Source organism: Nicotiana sylvestris, chromosome 8 (assembly GCF_000393655.2).
Source record: "Nicotiana sylvestris chromosome 8, ASM39365v2, whole genome shotgun sequence".
Taxonomy (NCBI): Eukaryota; Viridiplantae; Streptophyta; class Magnoliopsida; order Solanales; family Solanaceae; genus Nicotiana; species Nicotiana sylvestris.
Window position 1 is genome coordinate 114658304 of NC_091064.1, and position 27589 is coordinate 114685892.

The window sequence follows — 27589 nt, forward strand, 5'->3', positions numbered from 1 at the left end:
ATCCATTATTGTAGAATTTGATTCATCAGCATCTCTAAGCCTTCATCACAGGGAATATTTTATAGTGTCTACCTTCACCTTATACCCATTTTCTATACTAACCACTCACCAGTCACCACCTACCCTATTGAACGAATCCCCATTTACAAAGACGCCACGCAATACAAGTGTTAGAAAACAATCAGATAGTGTCAGTCAATGGCTGCCGAACATGATCAAATGCCAGTGAAGGAAGAAGAGTATCTGGACGTCCTTACTAAAACTGGAGAAAAAACTGGCATCTCTAAGCCCAGGTACCAATCCCACATCAAAAAAGAAAAAAAAATCATATGGGTTATGCCGAATTTTGATCAATTTTTCATTTCTTATTAGTTTGAATTCTTGGTGCTGATTGGAGTTTTGATTAAAATAGTTGGGTTCGAACGGACAGAATGATGTATTCATTATAAATTGACTACTTTTACTCGTCCATCAGCCTACTTACTGCTATTGGCTTCTTTTATGCTAGAGTGTGGCAACTCAGCAAGTTCTCACTGACACAGTCGTAAAATATATGCGGTTAGAGGCAGTGCTGTTGAGTAGGAGAAAGCAGCTTCCCATCTGTTGTAGTTTCTTCCAAAAGAAATAAACAGGAGAAAAAGTAAATTGAATCTTGACAAGATAGCTAATTTGTCAAATTGACTAATAGAATTTGATATATTTAAGCACATAGTTCCCTAAATATATCACGTTTTAATGATGTCTCAATACCAATTACCATAATTGTACTACTTGTTCAGAGGGGATGTTCACAGAGCTGGAGACTACCATCGCGCTGTTCATGTATGGATATTTGCTGAGAGTACACAAGAACTACTCCTCCAACGACGTGCTGATTGCAAGGATTCCTGGGCTGGTCTGTGGGATATCTCAAGTGCCGGTCATATATCTGCTGGAGATTCATCTCTTATTTCAGCAATGTATGTTCCAGCATGAAGCTGAACTTTCTGGATATAGTTTCACATGAACTGGGTTTATTTTTCCGAGTTTGCTTTCATCTGTTGATGCCTCAGGCAAATTCTTAAACATAACGTTTTCTGCATGTTCTTGAACCATTATTTGGTAACTTTTGTCCCATGATCGTAGATTGTCTCGTGGCGTCACTCAAATTTCAGTGATTCTGTATTCTCCTGCCTCTTTGTGTTGCTGTTTTTTTCATCTACCAATGGATTTCTTTTTCTTCCTTATCTTTCTCAAATAAAAAGAAGAAACCATATCTTGAACCAACTTTCTATGACGAGTGAAATGAAAGACTCTTTGCCCTCTATACTGTGAATCTTTTTACCATCATAAAGCTTTCTGTTTCTCTCTCTAAACTTTCTAATGGAAAATGCTGTATCTGATATTGTTTCACAATGAATGGATCTCGCAGCAATGACTCCTCTGATTTGCTATCATGCTAATTGATACAAACACGTCCCGTGCTGCATAAAGTGGAATAGCTTTTGCTGATGTAATTTCACACTTCACCAAATGCTCAGCTCTTACAACTTTCTTTTTTCTTTTGTTAAGTAATGGTCAGCTGTCACAATTTTGCAGTGCATATGATCATTCAAGTGTCAATGATTTCTTCCTTATAACAATGCAAACTGCAACTTCTAAACCTCTTTAATTATGAAGAAATACAAAATATGTTACTTTTTGTAATACACATTTATCATACAAAGAGAGTTTTTTCATCCCATAACCCACTTTGAAATGCTGAACGTTCTCTTCTGTGCTATTGCCTACATACTTCGCATGAGCACTCTCACTTCTGAATGCTTTTCTGCTGGGGCTTGTACTGTTGCTTACTAATACATTCTTGCAGGCGAGAGCTTCAAGAAGAACTTGGTGTAACTCTTCCGAAGGATGCATTTGAATTAATATTTGTTTTGCTTCAAGAGTGGTTGGTATACTAAAGCTCTAATTCATCATGTCTTCTTATTATACAGTATCAAGCAGACTGCCTGTTAGCTTCAGAGCTATGAATTTGTTCTTCTACTTGTTGAATCTTCTTTTGTATCTTCTGGACAAATGTATGGTGTGTTATCTGTCAACTGGTAAATAAGATCTCATTACATAATGAAAACATTTTTCTTTGCAGTTGACGAATACAACTGAGTTACCTAAATGTTAATTTTGATAATGATGTTTGCTATTTCGTATGCACCTTGAGCTGCCAGGGAGCTTGATGGCGTATAGAAGTGGGGCAACCAAAGAAAAGAAATATTGATAGCTACACTGTAGGAATGTTCATAAGGTTTTAATCCTATCAGTTTTCATTATTAACACTACCGCTAATTAGCTCCTAATAGATCGAGCATGTGATACTTTTGGCGATGTGTTTGAAGCCCAGAGTTAACAAAACCTCAGTCATTAAATTTGCGGTCCATCTGCCTAATATGAGTTATTGGTGCTGATTTTTTTGTTTGATCCGGTAGACTAGACTGTAGTATAATTTTTTACAGGGATAACTCAAGCATGTCTATAATATGTGATTATTACCTTAATATAAACTAATATTTCAAGCACATATCTATCAAATGATGCTCAAATTTCTGTGTCCATTTTGCCCAAAATTTCCAGGGCTTTTATACATATGCAATTTATTGGACTTTAACTATTTTTTTTTTTTAACTATTAGAGGACTCTCTTGATAGTTTTTTATTTTTTTATTTTGATAAATCAAATACTTTGTTGATAGTTATATCATAACCAACTAGGAAGGAAAGATAATAATACATACTCTAGAACATGTGCAATCATCACTTCAATAATATTTTCTCAAGTTATTGTTTTTCGAAGCATGAGATTCTGTTGGTCAATGGAGTACGCTTAATGTCCCATTAAATTGCAGCACTATCAATGATGGAAAGTTCATCAACAATGAATACAATGATGTATATCTAGTGACAACAATAGATCCAATTCCTTTGGAGGCCTTTACACTTCAGGTTAGTAGTTCTGTTTGTCGTTAAATTTTGTGGTAGTTGCTCAGATTGCCTGAGATTACTATGTGTTCATCACGTGGTATCTCATGTTTTGCCTTAGGTTTATTGTTCTTTAACTGGAAATGGAATTCCTGCAATAAGAATGAATGTAAAGGAACTAAGCTGTCTATAAGTGTAACGTCTTCACAGTTTTTGTCTTTTATCTTAAATGTGTTGGAGATGAATTCTTGAAATTTTATAGATTATTCATTTTTTTAATTTGATAAGGTAAATAATTTTATTAATGATGGGAAAATCTCCCATTTACACGCAATATACCAAAAGGTATAGAACCTATTGAAGAATATGGTTCTCTACGGAAGCATCCAACTAATGAAACCTCATGGGCGCACAAAAAAAAAATGAGGAGGTGATTTTTGGATACCAACCAACTAGGGATGGCAATTGGGGCGGGGCGGGGCGGGGCGGGTGAAACTCTTAACGAGGCAGGGCAAGGGATCAAGTAAATAGGGCCGGGCGGGGCAGGCTAGGGCAAACTTTAATTTTTGAATTTTTTTAATGGGGCAGGGCAGGTGGCAGGTCAGCCCTTAGTCCAAATAGTGGGCCATTTGGTAGCTTGAGGTCCAGTCATTCCTTGCTTTCTGTAACTTTCATTTCTTCTTTTGTTTTATAAATTGGTAAATTTGTACTTGAATATGTAATATTCTGTGTATGTAACTACGTATATCTCAAAAGAAATAATAAGCTCATGCCAAAAAATGGTGATAGCTTTGTAAAATATGGTGTGTGGTTTTCGATTTTTTCATCTAAAGCTAAAAATAACCTCGTCAAATATTTATTCATTTAAATTAAATGCTTGTCTTTCATTATAGTATCTTTTAAATGTACAATAATCACCCAACGTTAAATGAAACAAACTTTTACTCATTTCTATATACTTCTTTCTCTATTTTGTTTTAAAAACACCAAAATGAACTTATTAGACTTTAAGAACATCCTTATAATAAAACATGCTCTCAGGCACTACTCCCGAGGCATCTCTGTACCATGAATCCTAGGATTCTATCAACACCCACAGATAGCCACCCCATTGTGACCAAAACCCAGAAAAAATCTCCGACGAACAGCCTCCCACGCGCCCTCACACGCAGCCCACTTCCGGCGATCTCTATGCCACGCACCGGCGCGTGAGGCAAATTCCGGCCAGATCTCGACTGGTCGCCTTCAGACAGCCTCTTCACGAGGCTATTCCGAGCCTACCCATCTAACTTTCTCCAAAATCCGACGACTTTCACTATTTTCCGGCGACGGGGGAGGTTTTTTTCCGACCAGATTTCAAATTTTCTTCTTCAGTCAGCCTTTTAGAAATGATGGACTCTACAGTGAGAAACTCCTACTTCTCTCTAGAATCTAGAAAATTGGAAAAAATGTCTTTTATCAAAGCTGCCTCTTGGCCAACCCTAGAACTTGAGGGAAGATGTCATCGAAAGCTCGACGTAGGGCAGGAGCCGCACTTCTCGCTGTCTGAGGAGCAACTCTAAGGCGCAAGGGTTTCTTGAAATCTTGTCTGATGGGATGTTTCTCCAAATGGGTTGGTTCTCTAGAGGCTGTTAGGAATTGGGCAGTTGATGCATGGAACGTCAATAACGGGCTGAAAATAACGCAACTAGGGGATACATAATATCTCTTTCCATTTCTCGACGAATCTCAAGCTTCAGAAATTCTTTTTAGAGGAAACAGATGGTTTGATGGGAACTTTTTACACCTAGTCAGATAGGTGGAGCACGATGGGTGTCTCGACCATCGTTTCACCGGCGAAACATTGGTGGTCAACATGGTGGGTCTCCCGGTACATCTTTGGTGCCTTGACCTCTTCAAGAAGATTGGGGAATCTGTGGGGGCTTTATTGATGTCACTTGCAGCCTACATGATCTATCGCGAGTGAGGATTGTGGTGAGGAAAGGGGGCAGAATCCCTGTTTCCACTGTGGTGGAAGATGGCTACTTGAGTTATAGGGTGTGGTTGAGCCCTGAATTTCGCCCTATCTTTATGCCTATGATAGTGGCGGAAGAAAAGGGAAGGTCAAATAGAAGGGAAGGGAAGGGAAGGGAAGGGAAGGGAAGGGAAGGGAGGGAAATCAGTCTCTGAGGGGAGGGGAGGGCTCACCGGATCAGTGGTCTAAGCCGGAATCAGATGTTAGATCGAGAAGAGACGAGAGGTTTGAATTTGGGAGAAGAAGACAAAATTTCAACAGAAGGGGAAGACGTGAATGGATTAGTGATGCGGGCTGGAAAGGTAGAATGGGTCGGTCATCTTCTAATTATACTAGGGCCAAACAAGTTTTCATCAAGTATAGGCCTGGGCCTCCTCACATGGGCCCAACAACTTTACCTAATTCTATTAGAATTGATCCTAAGGGGCCAGATTATTTCAAGCTGCGTCTGTTAAGGCTCCTAAGCATATGGGAATAGTCGTTCTTCCTTCTTCTGCCAATGGTGCTACGCACAGTGACATTTTTGCACCGAGCTCTAGTGGCCTTCGCCCTTCTTCGATGGCCGTTGTTTCAGGGGCGGCACCGACTATAGATGGTGCTGTTATTCCATGGCCTCCCGCCTCTGATGGACCCAGCTCCATCGCCCCCTCATCTGCTCCTGGGCTTAGTTGTGTTGAGGCTACACTTCAAGTTTCTTCTTCTTCTGGGAAGATCGTTGAGCATGCCCCATCTGATGTTAGTGCCAGACCAGTATTTCCAATTAAGATGCCGCCAAGGGCTCCATGCTCTCCTCCTTCCTGCTACCCTACTAGTGTTCCTGGTCATTCCTGTAGCAGCGGGGTGCTAATTTCAGAGATTGATACCCCTCAAGGAAATGGCGAGATCCTTTCGGCACCTAAAGTTCCTATTGCTAGCAATGCTATGGTCTTGTATTCCTCCGGTAGGGGCAAGAAAAGGCTACATATAGAATACGCCTGTCCAGTCTCGTCACAGATTGGAGGAGGGGATATGTCTTTCTGGATGGAGGATAAACTATTAAACTTTGGGAAGTTTCTAGGTGTTTCTTTTGAAGGGAAGGAAGATAGGGTGTTAGAACTGTTGAGGGAGATTGAGCAACAATCTTGTTATGATGGTGCAAGGAGGGAGTTGGGTCAAGGTGTTAAGCAAAATAATTTAGGGGATGTAGTGGTGTACCAGAGAAGGGGCCGGGTGTGTGACAGAGAGGAAGGGAGCTCGGTCAGAGGGGGTGGGGCGAATGGGGATATTGTTTCTTATGGAAGTTAAGATTCTGTCATGGAATGTGAGGGGGATGAATGACCCAAACAAAAGGGCCATCATCAAAGTGGGAGTTAGAGAGTGGGGTGCTAACCTAGTTTGCTTTCAGGAGACAAAAATGGAAGTTTTGTCGGATGTGATTGTGAGGAGTGTCTGGGGACGTAGTTGGGTAAAATATGACTGGGTTCCAGCAGTGGGAAGTGCCGGGGGCATTCTTCTAATGTGGGATGATAGAAGCTTGGAGGTAAAGGAGATTAAGAAGGGAGTTTTTTCTTTAGCAGCTCTTGTCAAAGATTGAGTGAGTGGGGATTTGGGGGTGTGTACGGACTGGTAGGAGAAGGGTTCAAGGTGTTTTTCTGGGAGGAATTGGCCAATATGATGGGGGAATGGGACATTCCATGGGTTCTCGGGGAGACTTTAACACTATTAGATTCCCGGAGGAGAGATTAGGATGTAGTATGATTTCGAGGGCCATGGAGGAGTTTTCTGACTTCATCAATGATCACTTTCTCATTGATCTTCCTCTGTCATGGGAAAGGTTTACTTGGGCCAGGGCGGAGGATTCCAACTCAAGGTCTAGATTTGATAGATTTCTGATATCGCCCTCCTGGGATGAGCTGGTGCCGAATGTGCTGCATATTCCTTTACCTAGGCTGACTTCGGATCATTTGCTTATCTTGCTAGATGGATGCAGAGGGAGGGGGTGCGTGCTCCCTTCCGATTCGAGAACATGTGGTTGAAGGTGCCAGGATTTGGTGACAAGGTGAAAGAATGGTGGACAAGCTATGGGGTATCAGGGACACCTTCATTCCGTCTTTCGAAGAAACTTAAATTGCTCAGGGGAGATATTATTAGGTGGAATAAGGAGGTTTTTGGGAGGGTAGAGGTTAAAATAAGGGAGCTTATGCATGAATTGGGGGATCTAGAGAGAGGGGAAGATGTGAGGGAGTTAGATGAATCTGAGAAAGAGAGATTGGGGGAGGTTAAGAGGGAAATAGTCGAGTTAGCAATAGCTCAAAAATCGAGGGCGCTATGGTTAAAGGAAGGGGACTCGAATAGCAAATTTTTCCACAGGGTGGCGGTTGCAAATCGAAGGAGAAACTTCATAGAGTCCTTAGTTGTGGATGGGATGAGGATTGAGGAAGACGAGGAGGTAAAAGGGGCGATAGTGGGGTTTTATGAGAACTTATACAAAGAGGAAGTTAGTTGGAGGCCGACTTTAGGGGGAATAGAGTTCAACCACATAGGGGAGGGAGACAGTGAGTGGCTAGAAAGGGCTTTCGAGGAAGAGGAGGTGCACGAGGCTGTGTCGAGTTGTGCTGGTGATAAGACCCCCGGCCCTGATGGTTTCTCCTTGGCCTTCTTCCAGCTCTAATGGGACACCATCAAGGGGGAGTTGATGGAAGCCATTGAATACTTCCACGTGAATGGTGTTTTCGAGAGAAGTATCAATGCTTCTTTTATTACTATTGTGCCTAAGAAAGAAGGTGCATCTTGTATCAGTGACTACATGCCTATTAGTCAAAGAAGGTGCATCTTGTATCAGTGATTACAGGCCTATTAGTCTCGTGGGGAGTATTTACAAGATTATTTCTGAAGTGCTTTCCAATAGACTCAAGAAGGTTCTTGACGTGTCTGTTTCGTGCTCCCAGAATGCGTTTGTGGAAGGTAGGCAGATCCTAGATGTCGCTTTGATGACAAATGAACTTGTAGACTCCAGAAGGAAAAATAGAGATCCCGGCTTACTATGCAAGTTGGACCTTGAGAAGGCTTTCGACCATGTCAATTGGGAGTTCCTGGATTTCATTATGATGCGGATGGGGTTTAGGGCAAGATGGAGGGGATGGATCAAGTTCTGTATTTCCTCAGTCAGATTCTCTGTCCTGGTTAATGGTAGCCCGTGTGGTTTCTTTGGCAGCTCCAGGGGTCTCAGGCAAAGTGACCCCTATCCCCCATGCTATTCATTCTAGTGATGGATGCTTTGAGTAAAATGATAGATCGAGCGGCGGGCGGAGGCTTCTTGAGAGGATTCTCAGCTCCGATCGGGGTGGCCACTGCCCGAAGAGTCTCTCATTTGCTTTTTGCGGATGACACCTTGGTTTCTGTGATACCGATATGGATCAGTTGACCTACTTGAAGCAGGTCCTGCAGTGGTTTCAGATAGTGTCAGGTCTCAAAATCAACCTCGGCAAGTGTGAGAGTTTTTCCCGGTGGGTGAGGTTGCTAACATTGATGCTTTGTCTTATGTTCTCAGATGTAAGGTGGGCTCTTTTCCCACTACTTACCTGGGTCTCCCATTGGGCGCTTCGCATGAGGATACTACGGTTTGGAATCCAGTGATCGAAAGGGTTGAAAAAAGATTAGCAGGCTGGCAGAAACGATACTTGTCAAAAGGCGAAAAGGAAGTGCTCATTAAAAATACTTTATCGAGTATGCCCACCTATTACTTGTCCCTGTTGCAAGCTCCTGTGAGCATCATAGAAAAACTGGAGCGGCTTCAAAGGAATTTTCTTTGTGATGCAGCGGATGGAACTAGAAAGTATCATCTAGTGAATTGGCAGACAGTCACTTCCCCAAAGAAGTGGGGAAATGGAACTCATGTTGTCACTGAAGGATTCCCAATTCTTCATGATGCTCCTCCACATGCCACACCCGAAAGGTGTTGTGATTGCCTTGGTCCTCCAACCCCCTTCCGTGGAATCGTACTTATCTACTATGACCTCCCTCCATAGAGCATGCTCTTCTATTCCATCAAAAACACTCCTATTCCTCTCGTTCCAAACAACCTACATGAGTGCTAGAGGAGCAACATCTGCGCCTTCCCTTCTGTCTTATGAAGTCCCAACTAAAAATAGTTTCTTTCACCGTGTCTGGCATCACCCACTTTAAACCAAACCAACTCACAATTTCCCCTCACAAATAAGATGCTATTCAGCAATGTATAAGGAGGCGATTCACATTTTTTCCTGATTCTTGTTACTCCTTAGCACAATCTTTGTGCTAGGTACTACTTTTATCAATATTATTACGTACACATTACCTTCTCCAGACCTCACTTGTGGGATTATACTGGGTTTGTTGTTATTGTTACCTTCTCATAAAAAAAAGTTGCTAGGTTCAGGGGGGTCTCGAACTATTCTGCCTTCTTGGTACCCTGGGAATCCATATCAAATTATGTGGGAAAACCTACTCCTCCCTAGTTAGAAGCTTCTTACTTAACAGAAAAATTACCATTTTCCCGTAACCCCATCTCCATGCATCATGTCTATCTTCGGGAACTTTTTGATTGTGAAGCATACCGAGCAAGTTTTGAGAATCTTCTATCTTTCAGTTTTGCAAGTTCCTTCTAAACCTCACATCTCATTGTACTTTCTCCTTGTAGACTCCACCACAACCGTTGGACATGCATCTTCTTTTGGCTTGAAATATTGTACATATTCGGATATGTGATTCTCAAAGCGTTGTTCCCGCACCACCTATGCTCCCATTAACTTATCCTCCTCCCATCCCCCACCCTAAATGAGATGTTGTTATTAGACTTTTTCTCGCCCCTTTTAGCTATTCCTCCATAGCCCACACCCATAGGAAAGTGAGATATTTTTTGTCCTCCACCCCTTCTAAATCTCGTACTTCTCTGCAATTACCCCTCAATGTTGTCAAAGGCGCGCTTAAAGCGCGCTTAAGCCCTGAAGCGAGGCTCAAAACATGTTGAGCGCTTCGCCTCGCTTTGTGGGTGCTTCACTGTCACATCAAGGCTCTTAGGCATACTTTTCCTTGCCAATGAGTGTGATCCTGAAAAGGCGATACTAGACAATTGATATTTCACTTTATCGTAATTTTTATTCAATTTTTTTGTCCATATATTTGTTATTTATGCTTATAATTATTGGTCTTGACTACATATACATATTTTTACGTTTTCTCAGGTTGCGCCTTTTTTCATTAAAGCACACGCTTTATTTGCGCTTTGTGCTTAAACCCCCAATGGACCTTAGAGCTTTTTTGCACTTTTCGCCTTTGATAACACTGCTACCCCTTTCCAAAGAGTATTCACCTCTACCCCAAATCTCCATAGTCACTTACCTAATAGTGCCTTACAACATTTCAGTGTAGTAACAATTTTCCAATTGACAAAGTGAAATTTTCTCTCCCCGTTAGCACCGTCCCATGGGAAGTCCCTTTGAAGTTTTTCCAACTTGCTTGTAACAGTAGTTGGGGCGTGCAATAAGGACATGAAATATGTAGGTATACTTGATAGAGTACTCTTAATCGATCGACACTTCCTTTCCCCCTTTTGATAACTACCACTTTTGCCAACCCGCTAATCTCTTTTCTACTCTCTCTATGACCGGATTCCAAACTACTTGGTCCTTAATAGATGATCCTCATGGGAGTAAGGATGGACATCGGTTGGTTCGGTTTGGTCGTGAATGGTATTGCTTCGTCATATCGGTTATCAGTTTATAAATATACTACATCGATAACGGAACCGATAACATATCGGTTATCGAGTATCGGTTAGTCGGTTATCGATCCTTATCAGTTCGGTTACCGGTTTACCCGATAAGAATAAAAACTATCCAGCAATCTCACTGCGAGCGGGCATAATTCACAGAAAAATAATAAAATCCTAATCTTGTAAATACTAAAGAATCAGTGCAACAAAAGAAACAAATAGAAAAACTAAAAATCTTAACTGAAGAATTAAAATGAGAAATTCAGAAAAGTTTAAAACTTACTCTAAGGATTAAGGTCAGAAGATGAAGAGTAACTACCGAGAGAATTGAGAGAATGAAGCCATAAGGTGGTTTTATATATTTAGTGGGTAAAATTATAATTTTGTGAAAGCTTATTGGGCTATCGGTTAAATCGTTTATAAATTGGGCAAATCGAGACCCGAACTGATAATGCACTAGTCAAATAACATTAAACCGTTATCGAACTATTTATCCAATAACCTGATATGGATAACCCAATAGCATTTTATCGGTTCGGGCTATCGGTTATACCCGATATATGCCCAACCCTACATGGGAGACCCAAATAAGTAGTAGGAAGAGCTCCAATCATGCAATTCATCACTTGTGCTAGACCCTCTATATTCTCCACCTCACCAACCAATATAATCTCACATTTTTTGAAATGTTCTTTAGGCTTGACACCTCTTGGAACCATGTCAAACACTTGTATTAAAAAAGACAACTGAGTATTATTAGCATCACAAAAAACTAAAATGTCATCCGCAAACAAAAGATGAGACACACTCATGGTAGCTTGTCCACTAATCGCTGCAGAAAAGCCCTTTAAGCAACCCCCGAGCCACAACTTTGTCCATCATTTTGCTCAACACTTCAATCACTAATATGAACAACACAGGGGAGTGGGTCACCATGTCTCATTCCTCTCGAGCTTCCAAAGAAATCACATGGGTTGCCATTCACCAGGACAGAAAACCTGGCAGTAGAGATACAAACTTTATCCATTTTCTCCATCTAACACCAAATCCCATTTCCTCATAATGAAATTAAGAAACTCCTATATAACATGATCAAAGGCCTCTCGAGATCTAATTTGCACAAGATCCAAGGTTCGCCTTGCTTTATTCTCGAGTCAACAACTTCACTAGCCACGGGAGCAGCATCAAGAATTTCCCTACCTTCCACGAACTATCTTCATTATATTTTCTTTAGGATAAGGAAAACCTGTGGTTACCTATAGTGTAGTGGCAGTATGAGAAATATGAACATATTTGGGTGGTTAACCATGCAAAGAATAACAGACTTGACGAGTTTGTTCAAGCATATTACAATAACTACATTTTGGTCAAGATCTTCCAAAACGACCTCTTCCTCATCAATCTCTATAGTTTGACATGTTTTGTTTTCCACTGTCTGAGATGCAAGAATAAAAGAGTCAACTCTTTGTGATGAGATCACTGTGTCACTGGGTGGTGCAACAAGGCGCAGTAATCAAGAGAATAATTCATCAATCATAGGAACAGTAGGACTAGCCAAAATATAGTCATATACTGAATCAAGGTCTTTAGGAAGTCCAGCAAGTGTAAGGTTAGAAACATCTTCTATCCGTGCTCATGATGTTTTTCAACTCTAGCAGCAACTTCTCAAATTCCTCCATGACTACCTGTACCTGTCCCAAGTAAGTAAACATATCCAATTCCTATTTTCTTAAGTTTATCATCCAAGATATCACATCATAAAAATGAGATATGTCATTAGTGTATAAGGTGAGACCCTTTTCCCAAACCAAATAACATATTTGGAATGGACGAAACAAATGCATCAACTTGAACTCAATTGATCACCACAAGAGACGACATAATTGAGTATCAACCTTCTCCCAATGTGCTTTGGCCTTTCCATCTTCCTCACTTACCTTTTTGGTTATGTGATCTTGAACACCTTGAACCTTGCACCATAATTCAACCGAGGAAGCCTAAGCTAAATAGTTTGAACTTCCCATTGAGGGTTTAGAAGTAATCATAGGACTTGAATTTCCAACTTTCACATTTTTTGGAACTAAAAGCATCAAATCCGAGAGATATGGTTGGATTGAAGAGAGGTCTAGGATGCTAACAAGAGAGCAAATCTGAGAGAAAAACACCAGAAATTGCCGAAAAAATCACCAGAAAGCAAAAACAATAATGGAACCTGCTGAAAAAATTTGCATGCAAAGTGGGTCTGAAAGGATTAAACACTTTTCAGATGCTTGATACGACCTTGAAAGAGTAAAAAATCTGCAGAAACAGTGAAAAGCCCGAGAAAATCAAGTGTACTACTAGAAAAACACTGTTCTGGTGACTGAAAAAATAGTCAAATCTCTATTGGTCGAGTCGGAAGAGGCAGGTGACCACAACCAGAGAAGAATATCGTTAAAAATCTGGCTGGAAAAACTTGCACGTGCCAGCATGTGAAATAGACGCGCTCGCCGGAGCTCTAGCTTCTGAAGGCACGTGCATGTGGTGTTTGTTGTTGGAAGGTTTGACTGGGGTTTGCTTGCCGGAGGATGCTGAACCTTGTGGTGGTGTTGGTTTCGCACAACATTGGTAGAAATTGAGATGACGTAAGTAAGCGCTAGAAAGTTGCTAGAAATTGACTGACTTTCCCGGATGTTTCTCACTAATTCTCTGATACCATATGAGAAATATGGGTACAGAAAAATATTTTTGATAAGCATCTATGTTGCTTGGACTCTCCGAAAATGTGGCAGGATACGTGTCGGATCCTCCAAAAGTAGTGCATTTTTGAAGGATCCGACACGTGTGCGGCTACATTTTGGAGAGTCCTCGCAACATAGATAAGCATCTCAACTATTTCCTTACACTGAGCCTTATTTATACATTTACTTTACACAGTACATACTATACTACCTATGTTCCAATGTGGGACACTAAGCCTACTAATACATACATGCACTATCTAATAGCTTGAAGCTCCATTACCATAGCTTCTGAAAGCTTGTTTGTTGACTGAGAAAATATGCTCTGAAAAAGTTAAAGTGCCCGTTTGGACATAAAATTTGATGGAAGATTTTTCCAAAAAAATTTTGCTTTTTTTCGAACTCAGCGTTTGTTCATAAAATTTTCAATTTTCACTTGAAGATGCATTTTGGAAATTTTCGAAAATTTGAAAAACTGCAAAAAGCTGTTTTTCATAATTTTCACTCAAATCACTCACAAAACTTCAAAAACAACCCAAACTGAAATTTATGTCCAAACACAACACTAAATTTCAAATACCATTTTCACTTGAAAAAAATTTCACAATTTTTTTCGAATTTTACAATTCTTATGTCCAAACGCCTACTAAGTGTCTCTTTTTTAGCTAAATTCTCTGTTGCACCAAAAGTCAATTGTGACATTGACATTTCTTTCTTGGTAGGAATCAGAGGTTTCAGCTGTAAAATATCTCTCTCTTGAGGAGTACAGACGAGTGCTTGCTCAAGAGCATCCTGACTATGTGCCTTATGATGTGAATGAGGAATATGGTCAGCTCTTTATGATAATTGAAAAGAGGTATGTCTTATATAACGTAGAAAACGTTTTTGTATATAACTGCCTAATCATTTCTTCTTCTAGAATGGTTACTTCAGCTTGCTGTAAATTTAAGCGCATTATGGTTCCTTTCAGGTTCTTTTTAATATATTTTCAATTTTTTTGTAGTTCAGTGATGTTTCTGTAATTAGTTCAATACATTTCTTATTACCTGTTTTCTTAGTTTCATATAGCTTATCCATAAATTGTGCACGAGATTGCGCCCAATGTTTCAAACTTGGTTTCTTTCCCTTTTCGTTGTGCATAAGCCTTATATATAGTTGAAGGTTTCAGGTTTCTTTCTTAATAATATTCCTGTCCCTGTGGACTTTATTACTTTGTGCACCTGAGCTAGCTGCTATGGAATATCTACAGGTACAAGGAAAATGCTGAAGCTAGAAGTTTAACTCTTGACAAGCAGCTAAACCGCTATGCTAGTACTTCCCTCTCTGCAGAGGTTTCAATTCTAAATCTTTTGCATTATTCTCACAGTTAATCTTGACCACAAACTCTGATGAAAAAATGCTCGCTCTCCAAATTCACTTCTTTTTATATTGTGCGTGCGTGTGTGCTGGTGGTGGTTTTTTTTGGGGGGGGGGGTTAATTTTATGGGCGTGGCGTTTGCTTGTTCATAAAAGAGCATATCTTTATATCTACATGTCATATTCTTCTCTTCTTGGACTCTAAGGAAATTAAGAAACTCAGTACAGAGCATCTATTGTAATTAGTGAACTTCCGATTGTTTGGCTCTAAGCATTATATATCTTAGTTATCTTAAAAGCACTTATAAGTTAATCCAAAAAGGGAAGTAGGACTACCATTTTGGTGAGGAGGTGATGCCTTAAGTAGTTTTAATAATTTCACATTCCTTGTTGCCAGTCCATTTTCTGTTATTGATCTGGAGATTTGACGAACAGGTTTAATATTACTCATTGAGCTTTTGGGTTTTGACATTGACACCCTAGATACAATTGTGTAGTTCTTATGTTTAGTATAAATCTAAGCAAAACTAGCCGGCTAATAGTGACAACTTACTGCCTATAGTTCTGAAAGGGTGTCAGATTTCAGCTGTTTGCATATTTCTTCTAGAGAGTGACGGAATCTCATCTTGTTGGGTATTGCACACTAAAGAAATGATCATTCGTTAGGTCGTTTCTTTTATTCTTTTTTTTTTCTGGGTTCTATCGGTTAATGAAATTCTGCTCTGGTCTTTATGGTTTTTTTTTTATTTATTTATTCCTCTATCTTCTTTGTGTGTCTCTGTCTGTCAGAGTTACACAATTTAATTAAGGACAAAATTGAGTTAGTGAAACAGTTATGGCTTCTCCTAAATGGTGGTCACTGATGCCAGCTCTTTTGGACAGTTGACTGGGCTGACTGCAGCAGACAAAGAAGCCTTAACTCTTCTGGTCAAAGCTGCAACAATCATGGACAAGATCTTTTATCTGCAGGTATAATCACAGCGTCTTTTAGTCAGAGTTCAAATTCTGATGCGTAAGAAGGTTGAGTGAGTGTATATTAGTTCAGATTTAGCAAGTACTCTACTATGTTTCTGCAATTAATCTTTGTTAACCACAATTTTAGATTTATTTTTTTGATGAAGCAAGAAGTTAATTTCTTCTTTCTTTTCCCTTTTTGGTGTGGGGTTGTCGGTGGTGCTGTATACTCTTGAGGACATAGCCTTAATAGATTGCAGTATCATCACTGTCATGACTGATATGCATGTTGTTGTCATCTTCAATATGGAAAGAATGTGCTCTAACATTCCTAGGTTTGTGTGATGCACAGCAAAATGAATCATAATCAATCTGAAGGACGGGATTTGGTTGTCTCAGTCAAAAACAGGCTAGTGTTTTTTGTTGGACTAAATCAATTTTCAAGTTAGGTTCAAAATGTATATATTTAACCATATATATTGAAGATCCTGAAAATAATTTAGATACGTTAAAATTGAACAAATTTTTTGATCCTGGTACCTTAGACTAGTTTAAAACCTTGTGTTACCAAGTCTTTGTTGTTGTTTCATTTCTATGAAATTAGTAAACAGTTGACTTTCTTCGTGGACATGGGCACGGCAGTTTAAAACCATGTGTTACCAAGTCTTTATTGGTGATTCATTTCAAAGAAATTAGTAAATATTTGACTGTGATTCATTTCAAAGAAATTGATGTAGGTTCTCCATATTACCTGTATACTGCTCGTATATGGTAGCTTTCTCCCAACATCAATAATACTATTTACCTTATCTAAAAATGGGTGGGGGACGGGAAGTGTGTAGCAAGTAAAGAGAGTATCTCATTAATTTTGTTGAATTGATCATTAACAATGTTCAGGAGGGGTTCTTACATAAGAGCTTAGGCTAGGTCAATATGGTAGTTAATTATTCTCTGTGCGTACTGAGGTGAGCAATTATTCCATAAGTAAATACAAATATTATACGGCATCTTCCATATATTTTCCTTACTCAAATTCAATGAATATGGGTATGTTGGTACTAGACTTGTCACAAAATATAATACAACAACATACCCAGTATATTCCCACATGTGGGTTTGGGGAGGGTAGTGTGTACATAGATGTTACCGCTATCCAGTGAAGGTAGAGAGCCAATGTCACAAAATACAATAATCTAGATAAGTTGTGAATCTAGATAAACGTGACATCTCTAGTTCTGATGACTTTCAATATGTTCCCTCAAAGTTAAGCTGGTGAAATAACTTGAATTTGCAAATCAAAGTTGGAAAGCCAGGTTGAGTATGGCGGATCGCTTTTATTTCCTTGTCACTGCAGTCAGACAAAACTAACTAGCTAAGCGCATATCCATGGGGAGGGAATTAAACTTTTTTCCTGGAACAGTGAATCAAAATTTAATGTTTAGAGGATGAGCGCAATATCCAAACTCTGATATTATTAAGAAATAGAAGTATACAAGACCTTTTCGAAACTGTAAAATTTAATGTTAAAAGGAAGACCTCAATATCCAGTCTTTGATCCTGTAAAGAAAAGCAAAAAAGATGTTCTGAAAAATGGTTTAACTGAAAAGTCGCAGGAAAAATGGCCAAAATAGTGGTCGGAGGAGACAGTTCCCCAGAAGGATCACCAAAAATAGGCATGGCGAATTCAGAACAGTCATCGAGAGTGAAAGTGGTACTGCTAGAAATGTCTCATAACAAAGACCAGAATATTATGAAAAAGAATAATAAATTTTGAGTAGATGAGAAGTTAGTTACGTCTCTATGAAGATTGTAGAAGTTCCGAAATCATGCGAAGATAATTTTTTTTTTTTCAAAAAAAAGGAAGATAGAAACTTGTTGAATTGATGATTAGCAATGTACAAGAGGAGTTCCTTATATAGGAGTCCTAGGCGATGTAAATATGACAGGTAATTGTGCTCGAGGCCTAGTAAGGTAAGTATTTATTCTTTAATTAAATATAGATTAACTTTAACCATTTTACACTTTTGACATATGACCTGTGATTTTGAGGTTCAACTTAAATGATGCCTTACATTTTAAAGGTGCCTTCATAACTCTTCTAATATTTTATCCCAGTCCCGTGTTATGTTCTTCAACCTAGATGAAACTGATCCATTATAAACTTCACAGTGAGAAATAAAACCAATCTGTGTCATTTATGCGATGTTATCAACTATCAGTGCTTGCAGTGGCTCATAGAGAACCTTTTTTGAATTTCTCCTATTCATTTGCTCCTTTCATTTTCTTATTCCACAACATAGGTTTGGTATAGCAATCCATCTTTGAGAGACTGGTTAAAAGAAAACGCTGACAAATCACAGTTGGACAAATTGAAATGGATGTACTACGTAATAAACAAAAGTCCATGGTATGTTCCCCTTATGAAAAGTTATGCCCCCTTTTTGATCCTTCTTCCTCTCTGTGTTTTTGTGTCTTTATTTGCTTCCTGTGAATATGTATGTTTGAACAGGGTATAAGTGAATGCAATGACGTTATTAGTTGAAAGTTTATATGGCAACAAGTCAAAGAAAATGGGCATATTTCGAGTCACTTTTTTATTAGGTAAATGTTTTATTAAATATGGGAAATATCTTGTATACAAGAAATATACCAAAACATAGCAAACCTACAAAAAAGTACTGCTTTCTGCTTAGGGCTACCACTCTTTTATACAGACTAGAACTTCATGGATACATTTAAAAAAAGGTGATTCCTTATATGTATAAAATCGGCTTCTACCTCATCAAAAGCTCTCCTATTTCCCTCCGGCCGTGAGACCTCAAAAAGTGCCAGTTAGGCAACACCCGAAGCCCTGTGTATTCTCTTCCTTCTTCTATAGGCCCAGCTGAAAAGCATCTCCTTTACTGTATGCAATATTTACCACTGTACTCCAAACCAACTCAATACTTCCCATCACAGTCGTGTTGCCACCTTACGATCTCTGGGTATCATTGCTGCCATTTTTGTATGTACTGCTTATCAAGTAGTTGCCTCAGGATTTCCTTATCGAAGTAAATTTTCTGCTGGGTATCCTTCGAACTTCTATAAGGCTTATCTGTAATAGATTCTTGATGCCAGTTAATATAACTCCTTAATTAAAAAAAAAAAGAATTATCTGTACTAGAGTGTTTCGCTACCAGCACTATTTGTTATGATCTGTTGCAGTATACCTCTGTATCATAATCCCCTGCTTTGAACGCAAATGGCAATTTCGTTTCTTTTGGGGCTTCATTTATTGCAAGGTGACTATTGATTGGAACTTTCCGAGCTCACTCTTGCATTGTTAGGTCTTGCCTGGATGAAAACGAGGCTTTTCTGACGACTGCAGATTCAGCTGTCAAGCTTCTTCCGAACGCACCAAAGCCTGTACCAGGTTGGAAGGGTCTTGAATATAGAACAGCATTTCCTGCTGCAAAACCTCCTGGTGCAAATTTCTATCCACCAGATATGGACAAAATGGTATACCATGACAGTGCTTTCTCATATGCTTAAAAATAGTCTTTTGTCTACAGTCATTTTTCTAAACCATTCTCAGCTCTGAATATCCTTGGCTGATATTAACCAAGAACATACATGTAGTCTTTGCCTTTTTGTTTTTCTTTAAGGAATTCAACTTATGGAAAGATAGGCTTCAAGAAGATAAACGGGAAGAAGCAATGGGCTTTTTCAATGTTATTAGAAGGCATAGTGAATCACTGTTTGAAGATACAACATCCCCCAAAACGGAAAATGTCACTAGATCTTCTCATGATCTGTATGTGGTTCCTTATTCTCAAGAGTACAACTCTCTTCTTGCTGAAGCAGCCACCTTGCTTTGTGAAGCAGGAGAAATGGCCAGCTCATCTAGGTATTCAATTTGTCTTAGGTATTTAATTATTTTGAATCTTGGCATATACATGTTGACTTGGTAACTTGCTCTTGTTTTCAGTTTAAAGAGACTTCTTTATAGCAAGGCTGATGCTTTCCTTTCAAATGACTACTATGATTCAGATATCGCCTGGATGGAGTTGGTAAGGATGCGATTACTGCTTCTCTGGCTATAGTGCATATTTCTGGCACTATTTAATTTTATGAAGATCTATCTTGATGACTTCTCTTTATTTTCTTTAAGCTGATGGGTGGGCGTTTCTTATGCAATGGCTAAGAAAGCCTATCAGATGAAATTTAATATTACACAAGACTACTTCTTTAACTGTAACAGTTTGAGCAACTTTTGCAATTGATTTCTCGAACTATTGAGTAAGATAGTACTGGCAGAATAGAAAGCAGCAAAATTAGTCAAATTCATTACCAATGAATTGCCACCTTTGGTATCCGAACTTTGGGAATTGACATTAGCTATATCCTTGATATAATGAAATCGTTTTCTTCCTTGCATATAGTTGATTTTCTGCTTATTTTTGGGCTCTCATTTATTTAATTTTTCTTTTTCAAATGCTTCATGAGCTAGGGCTGAAATAGCGAAGTTAGGATTATCAATTCAGTTGTTTGTCTTTACTTTATTTATTAGGCATAGAAGAAGTATAATGTTAAAAGTTTAAACAAGGTTGCCAATCGGAAAACGGTTCATTACATTTGCAGCAGTAATGCTCCCTCTGTATATATTCCTACTGCACTTCCTTGTTGCTGGATATTCAATACAATTCCTTTAACAATAAATAAATAAATAAAAAAACAATTGGAAAGGGGAAGCATGAAACTTATTAACCTGATATTGGTGCCTGCACTGTCCTTAACATATTTGTTTGAAGTGTGGAACCAATTTCCTCCTTAATGTGTTGGTTCTTCCAATTCTGCCCAAGTTAAATGCCTTGATTTCGGGGGAAAATGCCATGATGAGTTTCAGCTTGCTATTTAAGCAGTGTGTAGTATTTATATATGCTTTTGTTCTAGGTTTGACAGTCACTATTAGAGCTGACAGATTCTTTTGCTTTCTAACTTATGAAGGACTCCAAGTTAGATGTCACCATTGGCCCATATGAAACATATGAAGATTCACTTTTTGGATACAAGGTATCAACTAATTTTGAAACTCGATCCTTGCTTACAATTTCTAGTGTGATTCGGATTTGCTGCCGTCATCCAGAATGCTCAAACTTACAATTGGGTATTGTACCACATTGGCTTACTGTTTGATAATGAGGGTCAAACTTTTGGATCAGCTGGTTTTGGAATGCTGAACAGCGCAGACCCAAGATTGAGAGATTGAAATCATTATAAAAAAACTTTGGTTATCAAAAAAAAAAAAATCATTATCAAAAAACTTGTGCATTATGCCATTTAATGTTGTCCTTAGTTTCTGATACAGTAGTTAATGTATATAAATTCAATGATCCCTGCCACATGCATTTTTCTTCTATGGTAGTCGCAGATACAGTACTTACCTTTGACTTACTTTCCTTTTGGGAAGCTCATTTCAGTTTAGGGTCTTATGGAACTTGACATTACATTGTGTAGCCACTTTATAGGTGATATATCCTAGACTGTATCCATGTAGCAGCTCATATGCTGCAGTTATTCGAAATAATTGATTTAATTTTGGCATGGACAGAGCTTCGGGCCAGTTTGATTCATTAGCTCATTACAAGAAAGTAGCTTGTAAATGATGGATCCTTTCGTAATGTGCAGCACAATCCTATATCTTGACTCTTTTGATAGTAATATAATCTTTTGCTTGCTGATAATAAAATTGTTGTCGGAAATTTGGACCTTGTACATTTTTTCTTATGATACATATAGCTAATGTAATCTTATCCGCTAGGCAACATTTGAGGCATTTATAGGAGTCCGTGATGACAAAGCAACAGCTCAACTCAAATTGTTTGGTGATCATCTGCAGGTGCCTATAGATCCCCATTCTATATCAACTTTTGCTCCATAATATCTTTATTTCCCCCGTTACTTGCTGAAAATAAGCTATTCTAGGTTTTGGAGAAGAATCTGCCAATGGACAATATTTACAAGTCAGAAAATGTTACAGCTGCTCCCATCAGGGTTATCCAGCTTCTTTACAATGCAGGGGTGAGTCTTTTTTATTACATCGATGAAGCTTCTTTTAGATCTTTTTATCCTTATGAAACTCATCTAAAAGAAAATGTTTCCATAGCTTTATCTCACAAACACTGAATTTTTGGGAACAAAACGCCAGATAAAATCTTACATGTGTACTGCGAGTTTGTGTATGTGATCCAAGTCTTCACAAAGTAAGATCTGTTCCCAAAGTTGTAGGGATTATTCCTTTCAAGCTTTCTTCTGAGTAAATCTTGACATCTCTGCTCCTTTGCTGGATGAGTTGCAACAGTATTGCACATCATTACGACTGAAAGGAACCTCTATGACATGTGCTTTTACAATTTAAAAGAAAAGAAAGAAAGGGAGAATGAGCAATGAAGATTTAGGGATGCACCGAGAGGAGTAAGTTTTATCTTTTTTTAAAAGAAATTTAATATCAAGCTCTTTTTCCATGTAAAAATAGGTGGAAATGGAGGAAAGGATACTTTTACTGATGAAAATTCTTCTAGCACCAATGAAGATTTTAAGACTATAAAGTCAGTTAAGAAAAGCAGGGGTGGGGGGAGGATGAATAATCTTTTTCCTTTTTGGGAGTGAAAGCAAGCTAGGCTTTTATTAATTTCAAAAGACAGCACTAACAATTGATGAAGAAGAGATGACAGTTTTTTTTTTCTTTCCTAACTTTTGTAATGTTTTGCATCTTGTTGATATCAGTAATGACATCTCTTATTGCTTCTTAAAAAAATTGATTTTCTGGACTTTTCAATGACGGATAGGGCTCAATTCTTGTTTAGTTGGATTTCTTTCCTTGAAAACTAGAGTCAGACTATTATTTCTTTTACTAAAATGCCTGTAAACTCAGGTGCTGAAATAGGAACAATGTAACATATACTTGGATTAGGAACTTGAAAGCTAACCCAACATATATTTTGTGAGAAGTTGCAAATTGTTGTTTTTGACTGCACACGAAGTGAGTGCTAGCCTTGTCCGAACTGATGCTAAAAAACTTTCAAAAAGAAAAGCATTGTTCTCTGTTCTTACAGCATAGGTAGTTCCTGCTTGGCACCTCTTCTCTTTCTCGCCAAAAGCACAGTATACACAAGCGGGGAGCAAAGACCACTAAATTGGTCACTTCAGGTTTTGGGACAATTACTGTTTAGAGTTTCCTTTCTTTGGCAGGATGTGAAGGGCCCTCAAACAGTTGCATTTAATCTTCCAAACGATGAACGTATAGTTAAAGATCGAGGAACGTCAATGGTCATGCTTAAGAATGTTTCAGAAGCAAAGTACAAATTCCTTCTCCTCCCTTTTCTGTGATTTCCTATGTCACTGATCAAACAAACAGTAGTAGGCACCTGTGACATTCTTATATTTAGAGATTATGTACTTTCGCTGGTTCTTTGATCAGGTTCAAGCTTATCCTTAAACCTATAGCTGATGTGTGTATTATGGAAGAACAACGGGATCTTGTGGATTTTGAATCTTTCTTTACTCACACAATTTGTCATGAGTGCTGCCATGGAATTGGACCTCACACAATCACACTTCTGAATGGGCAGAAGTCGACTGTCAGACTAGTCAGTATTAACCTATGCTTTATTTCTCCAAATTTATGTCCTCATTGTTCTGTCACTTTTCTTCTGATTGTTTTTTTTAAATATCAGATTCCATCTCATTGCTTCTGGACAGATTTTTCTTTTTTCAAAATACTCCTGTTATCGTATCATCTTGACGGAAAATTCCTTTTTGTTAATGACCTCATCTTGACATAAAATTCTCCTGCACCATATTATAGGAGTTGCAAGAACTTCATTCATCACTGGAAGAAGCAAAGGCAGATATTGTTGGGCTTTGGGCTCTTAGGTTTCTAATGGACAAGGTAATAAACTAAATGGCAGCTGATTAAGAGCTGTTCACTCTTGCATATAGAGTTAGTATTTTGCTTGAAGACTAGCTAATTTACATTGTTTTTCTTAGTTTTTTCTGTTTTTGTGGTTTATTGAGGAAAATATACTTTAGGTTAATTAGATTATTTCTTGGTGAGAAGTAGAATATTATAGTTTAACTCTTGGAAAAAATGTTACCTTTACTAATTGGGCTTTTCTTTTTTCAAAATGTGTCTTCATAGAGTCTTAAATAGAATATGAATCTGATTGGCAAAACAGTGTTATGTGTGGCGACTAAAGAAATTACCATGGTCAAAACAAGATACATATAAGCTATCAGTAATATATTTATTGATTGTTCTATAACCCGTCACGGAAATCAGCATTTTACTATTATCTTGTTACTTCGATATATGTAGCTTATGTTTTAGAAGGTCTCCATATGGATTACATCTTTATTTGGGAGACTTTTGCTTCTATTTAAGGTGGCCCATAGACCCTCCAATGAAGCCTAGTTTGTCCAATCCTTGTCGAAACCAAGTAATTGACCTGTTATGCATGTAAATACTGAGAAAATATGCTATTCTCTCTGATGAGCTTCTAATGGTTTGTAAAATTGTTTAGCCTAGTCACTCTTTTGGGCTCCTTTCCTGGCCCAACTTATTCTTTTCTTAAATTTACAATCTGGAGTTTAGAAAAGTATCTCTCTGCCATTTTCTAGTGTTTGCAAGAAGGAGCTGGGGATCATCAGAAAAGTGGAAGATATATTTAATATGTCATAGTAGTGTATGAACCTGGTAGAATATTACTTGTAAGAGGAATTTTTTATGCTCTATTAACTATCTTATTGCCTTCCCATGTACAAACTTGTGGCAAATATATGTTATGTGGCTGGCTGGAGGTTACTATAGTAGAAGTTCATAAGATCTTTCAATTTGAGAATGATACTGGCATTATAATCCTTCTCTCCCTTATGATAATCAAAATCAAATGACAATGATCTTTGTTCTTATATGGCCTAGGATTTGCTTCCGAAAAGCCTGGCCAAGTCAATGTATGTCTCTTTTCTTGCTGGATGTTTCCGCTCGGTACGCTTTGGATTAGAGGAAGCTCATGGGTATGCGTTGTTGTCAACTTGTCATCCTCTTTAGTCTTTGACCTTCCACATTGTATGTTCTCACCGGTCTTTAATTTTTCAAACACAATCAGGAAAGGACAGGCATTGCAGTTTAACTATTTGTTCGAGAAAGGCGCATTTATTTTGCATCCTGATGAAACATTTGCCGTTGACTTTGAAAAGGTATGACATAATAGGACTCGCTGTTTCATTTTCACTCAGTTCTTCCAGTGAAGTCACTGATTCGCTTCTATTCAAAGGTTGAAGACAGTGTTGCTAGCTTGAGCAGGGAAATTCTCACAATACAAGCAAGAGGCGACAAAGAAGCTGCTAGAACCCTTCTTCAGAAATATGGTGTGATGACACCATCACTGAAACGGGCACTGGAAAAGCTGGAGACTGTTCAGGTATAATCCCTAATTTTAGTTATGAGCAATAGCTACACCAGTAATTGAATGCCTATGCAATTTGTCTAAAATTACTTTTGTCTAATTCCTGACATATAAGTCTAGGGTGCCTCCATACTGTTAATTTTAGTATTTTTAAGTGTACTGTTAATGCATGGAAATTCGACCTAGATGGGCATTTGCTGATGAAACATCATAATTTCTGTATTAAACATGACCGTACCCATCAAAAGGAAAGAAGCCTGACCTTATAATTGAGCGTCTTCGGTGTTCTCAAGCGGCTAAACTGCAAGGATTAACTTAAATGGAGTATTAGTAGTATCTGCAATCGCAACATATCGGCTCAATGAAATTTGTGGTCTAAGGTCAACCTTAATAAGAGGCCTTAAGCTTGTTTAATAAAATTCATATATTTGAGACAATGGACTTACTTTGTGATCTATAGATCAGTCAAACGGGACAGAGAGAAATAGTTGATTTATGAAAACTGAGTTGCAGTTAGAAAAGAGAAATTGTCAGAAATAGAAAAAATGAATAAATGTACACAGGAGGAAAATCATAATCAAAAGAGGAAGTAAATATATTGATTAACGTGAGAGAGATTGCGAACAACCTCAACCAAATCCCAAAAAACAAAAAAATTGAAACCTTTTATTATTGATATATAGTATCATATATCTGACAGTAACTTTTAGGCCTTTAATTTTTTAGGCCTAAAACTAGGGTTTCCTGGGAGACGGCCCCATGGAGAAAATACTGTGATAAAATATAAAAGGCAACTGTTTTCTACTTGTGTCCACAAAATTTCTGTTCTCTAGTTTGGTGTCTCAATGCAATGCTAAAATCTTGGTTTAGGCCTTTGTATATATAGTTTGCATGAAAAGGGGGGAACTTAATTGTGAAAGGACAATATTTGTCCTAGACCGACTATTGATTGTGATTCAATTTCGTGTAATCTTCTAATTGTTCTATTTAAACTGATGGACTTTTCATTGGAATTTTTGAAGGATGCGTATCATTTGTTCCTCCTTTTATTTTTCAGGTTCCGGTGGATATTATTCCTGATTTTCCCATTGCTAACCAAATTTTACGCGATATCAATTGAAGAATCTATTATTCCACCTCACTTTCTTTTTTGTCACGGAAGAGGCAGTAAAGGGAACCCCCCCCCCCCCCCCCCCGTGGCTCTCACGTAAAAGTAATTTTCGAGGGAACTTGCAGTTCTGTGATAGATGGTGAGTCTCTCCAAAACCAGTATTCATAAGCAAAATAAGATTGCAAAGCATGTAATTGATTTATCATGAATACAGTTACAATGTTTTTTTTTCCAAAAATTATATCATATTATTTTCTCTCATACGTGCTGTGCAGACACATACTTCTGCAAATGCAAATGCAAATGCAAATGGAAATGGTCATGGCCTACGCTACGTGATGATATGATGTCTTGTTTTCTTTTTTGCAGTTTTGAGTAATGCATAAGCTTTTTTCCTCTCAAACTAATGTACTTTGTATTACCAAGAAACGTGAATAAGATGTTGAACTTTGTGCTTTGCAAACAATAACAACAACAACCCAATATAATCCCACTTAGTGAGGTCTGGGAAGGGTAGTGTGTACGCAGACCTTTGTGCTTTGCGTAGCTTTTTTTTTTATTTACGTGCTATTTGAAGTTAGAGCAAGACTAGTGGGTTGAGTGAGTATGTATGTTTGGAGCAGAGATTTTGCTACTGCCAGTGTAAAATTCTTATGTAGGGCGGCAATGATGCTTTTTCAGTGCTAAATTGGATCGATGTTGAAAATGTTGTTAGACCATATTAGAGAAATGAATAGTAATTAGTATAAAACAAGTAGTCTTCAATATTTTGTTGCAAAGATTTGAGATCATAGTTTTAACATTTGGATTTTAAAGAATTGAGCACATAAAATTTGGTCACTTATATAATGAATAATGATAAAATCATCATAACAATCCCGAGCTGGAAGAAAATTTTATTTTCTATGCATTTCTTGAAATTTTCTTCCGCTTATTCGATAGCAACAAAATTGATCAATAAGTTGGTAATATAATATTAGTATCATGACGACCTTGTAGGAAGTGATGGGGGAAATTGGTGTCTCTTTAGTTTCAAATTTTAGTTCTAACCTTAACACGAGAACTAAGATTAGACATTTAGAAATTAGAAGGTAGAAAGAAATTAAGCAGATTCTTTTTAATGGAGAGTAAGATAATTAAATTTTTCATGATTACAGGAGGTGACTGAATTAACCAATACGAGAGAATGCAATGTAAAGCCGTTAGACTAGAATGATTAAGCGCTTGCAATGCAATGTTATTTTGGTTCGTCAAAAAGAAACCTGAAAATCTGAAATATTTCGATTAGCCAAAACGAAAACTGAAA

The 27589-nt window shown here is 38.1% G+C and overlaps 1 protein-coding gene across 3 annotated transcripts; it reads left to right on the plus strand.

Annotated features, from left to right (window-relative positions):
• LOC104247104 (nudix hydrolase 3) lies at window positions 1-26971 on the plus strand. 3 transcript variants are annotated; one of them, XR_011401386.1, is made up of 22 exons: window positions 1-293; window positions 780-959; window positions 1850-1927; window positions 2879-2975; window positions 14139-14272; window positions 14666-14747; window positions 15655-15741; window positions 18027-18133; window positions 19053-19224; window positions 19371-19612; window positions 19694-19775; window positions 20713-20778; window positions 21527-21604; window positions 21691-21786; window positions 22957-23063; window positions 23186-23354; window positions 23573-23656; window positions 24686-24780; window positions 24873-24963; window positions 25041-25187; window positions 26230-26422; window positions 26559-26971. XR_011401386.1 is itself a non-coding variant. In XM_009803052.2 (21 exons), exons 1-21 carry the CDS (start codon window positions 199-201, stop codon window positions 26290-26292), a joined length of 2352 nt encoding a protein of 783 aa, XP_009801354.1. In that variant the 5' UTR covers window positions 1-198; the 3' UTR covers window positions 26293-26544. The 3 variants fall into 3 exon arrangements, 1 of the variants encoding a protein (XP_009801354.1); XR_011401387.1 differs by lacking the exon at window positions 1-293 and adding an exon at window positions 475-640; XM_009803052.2 differs by lacking the exon at window positions 26559-26971 and having other exon boundaries at window positions 26230-26544.
• The last annotated feature ends 618 nt before the right edge of the window (window positions 26972-27589 follow it).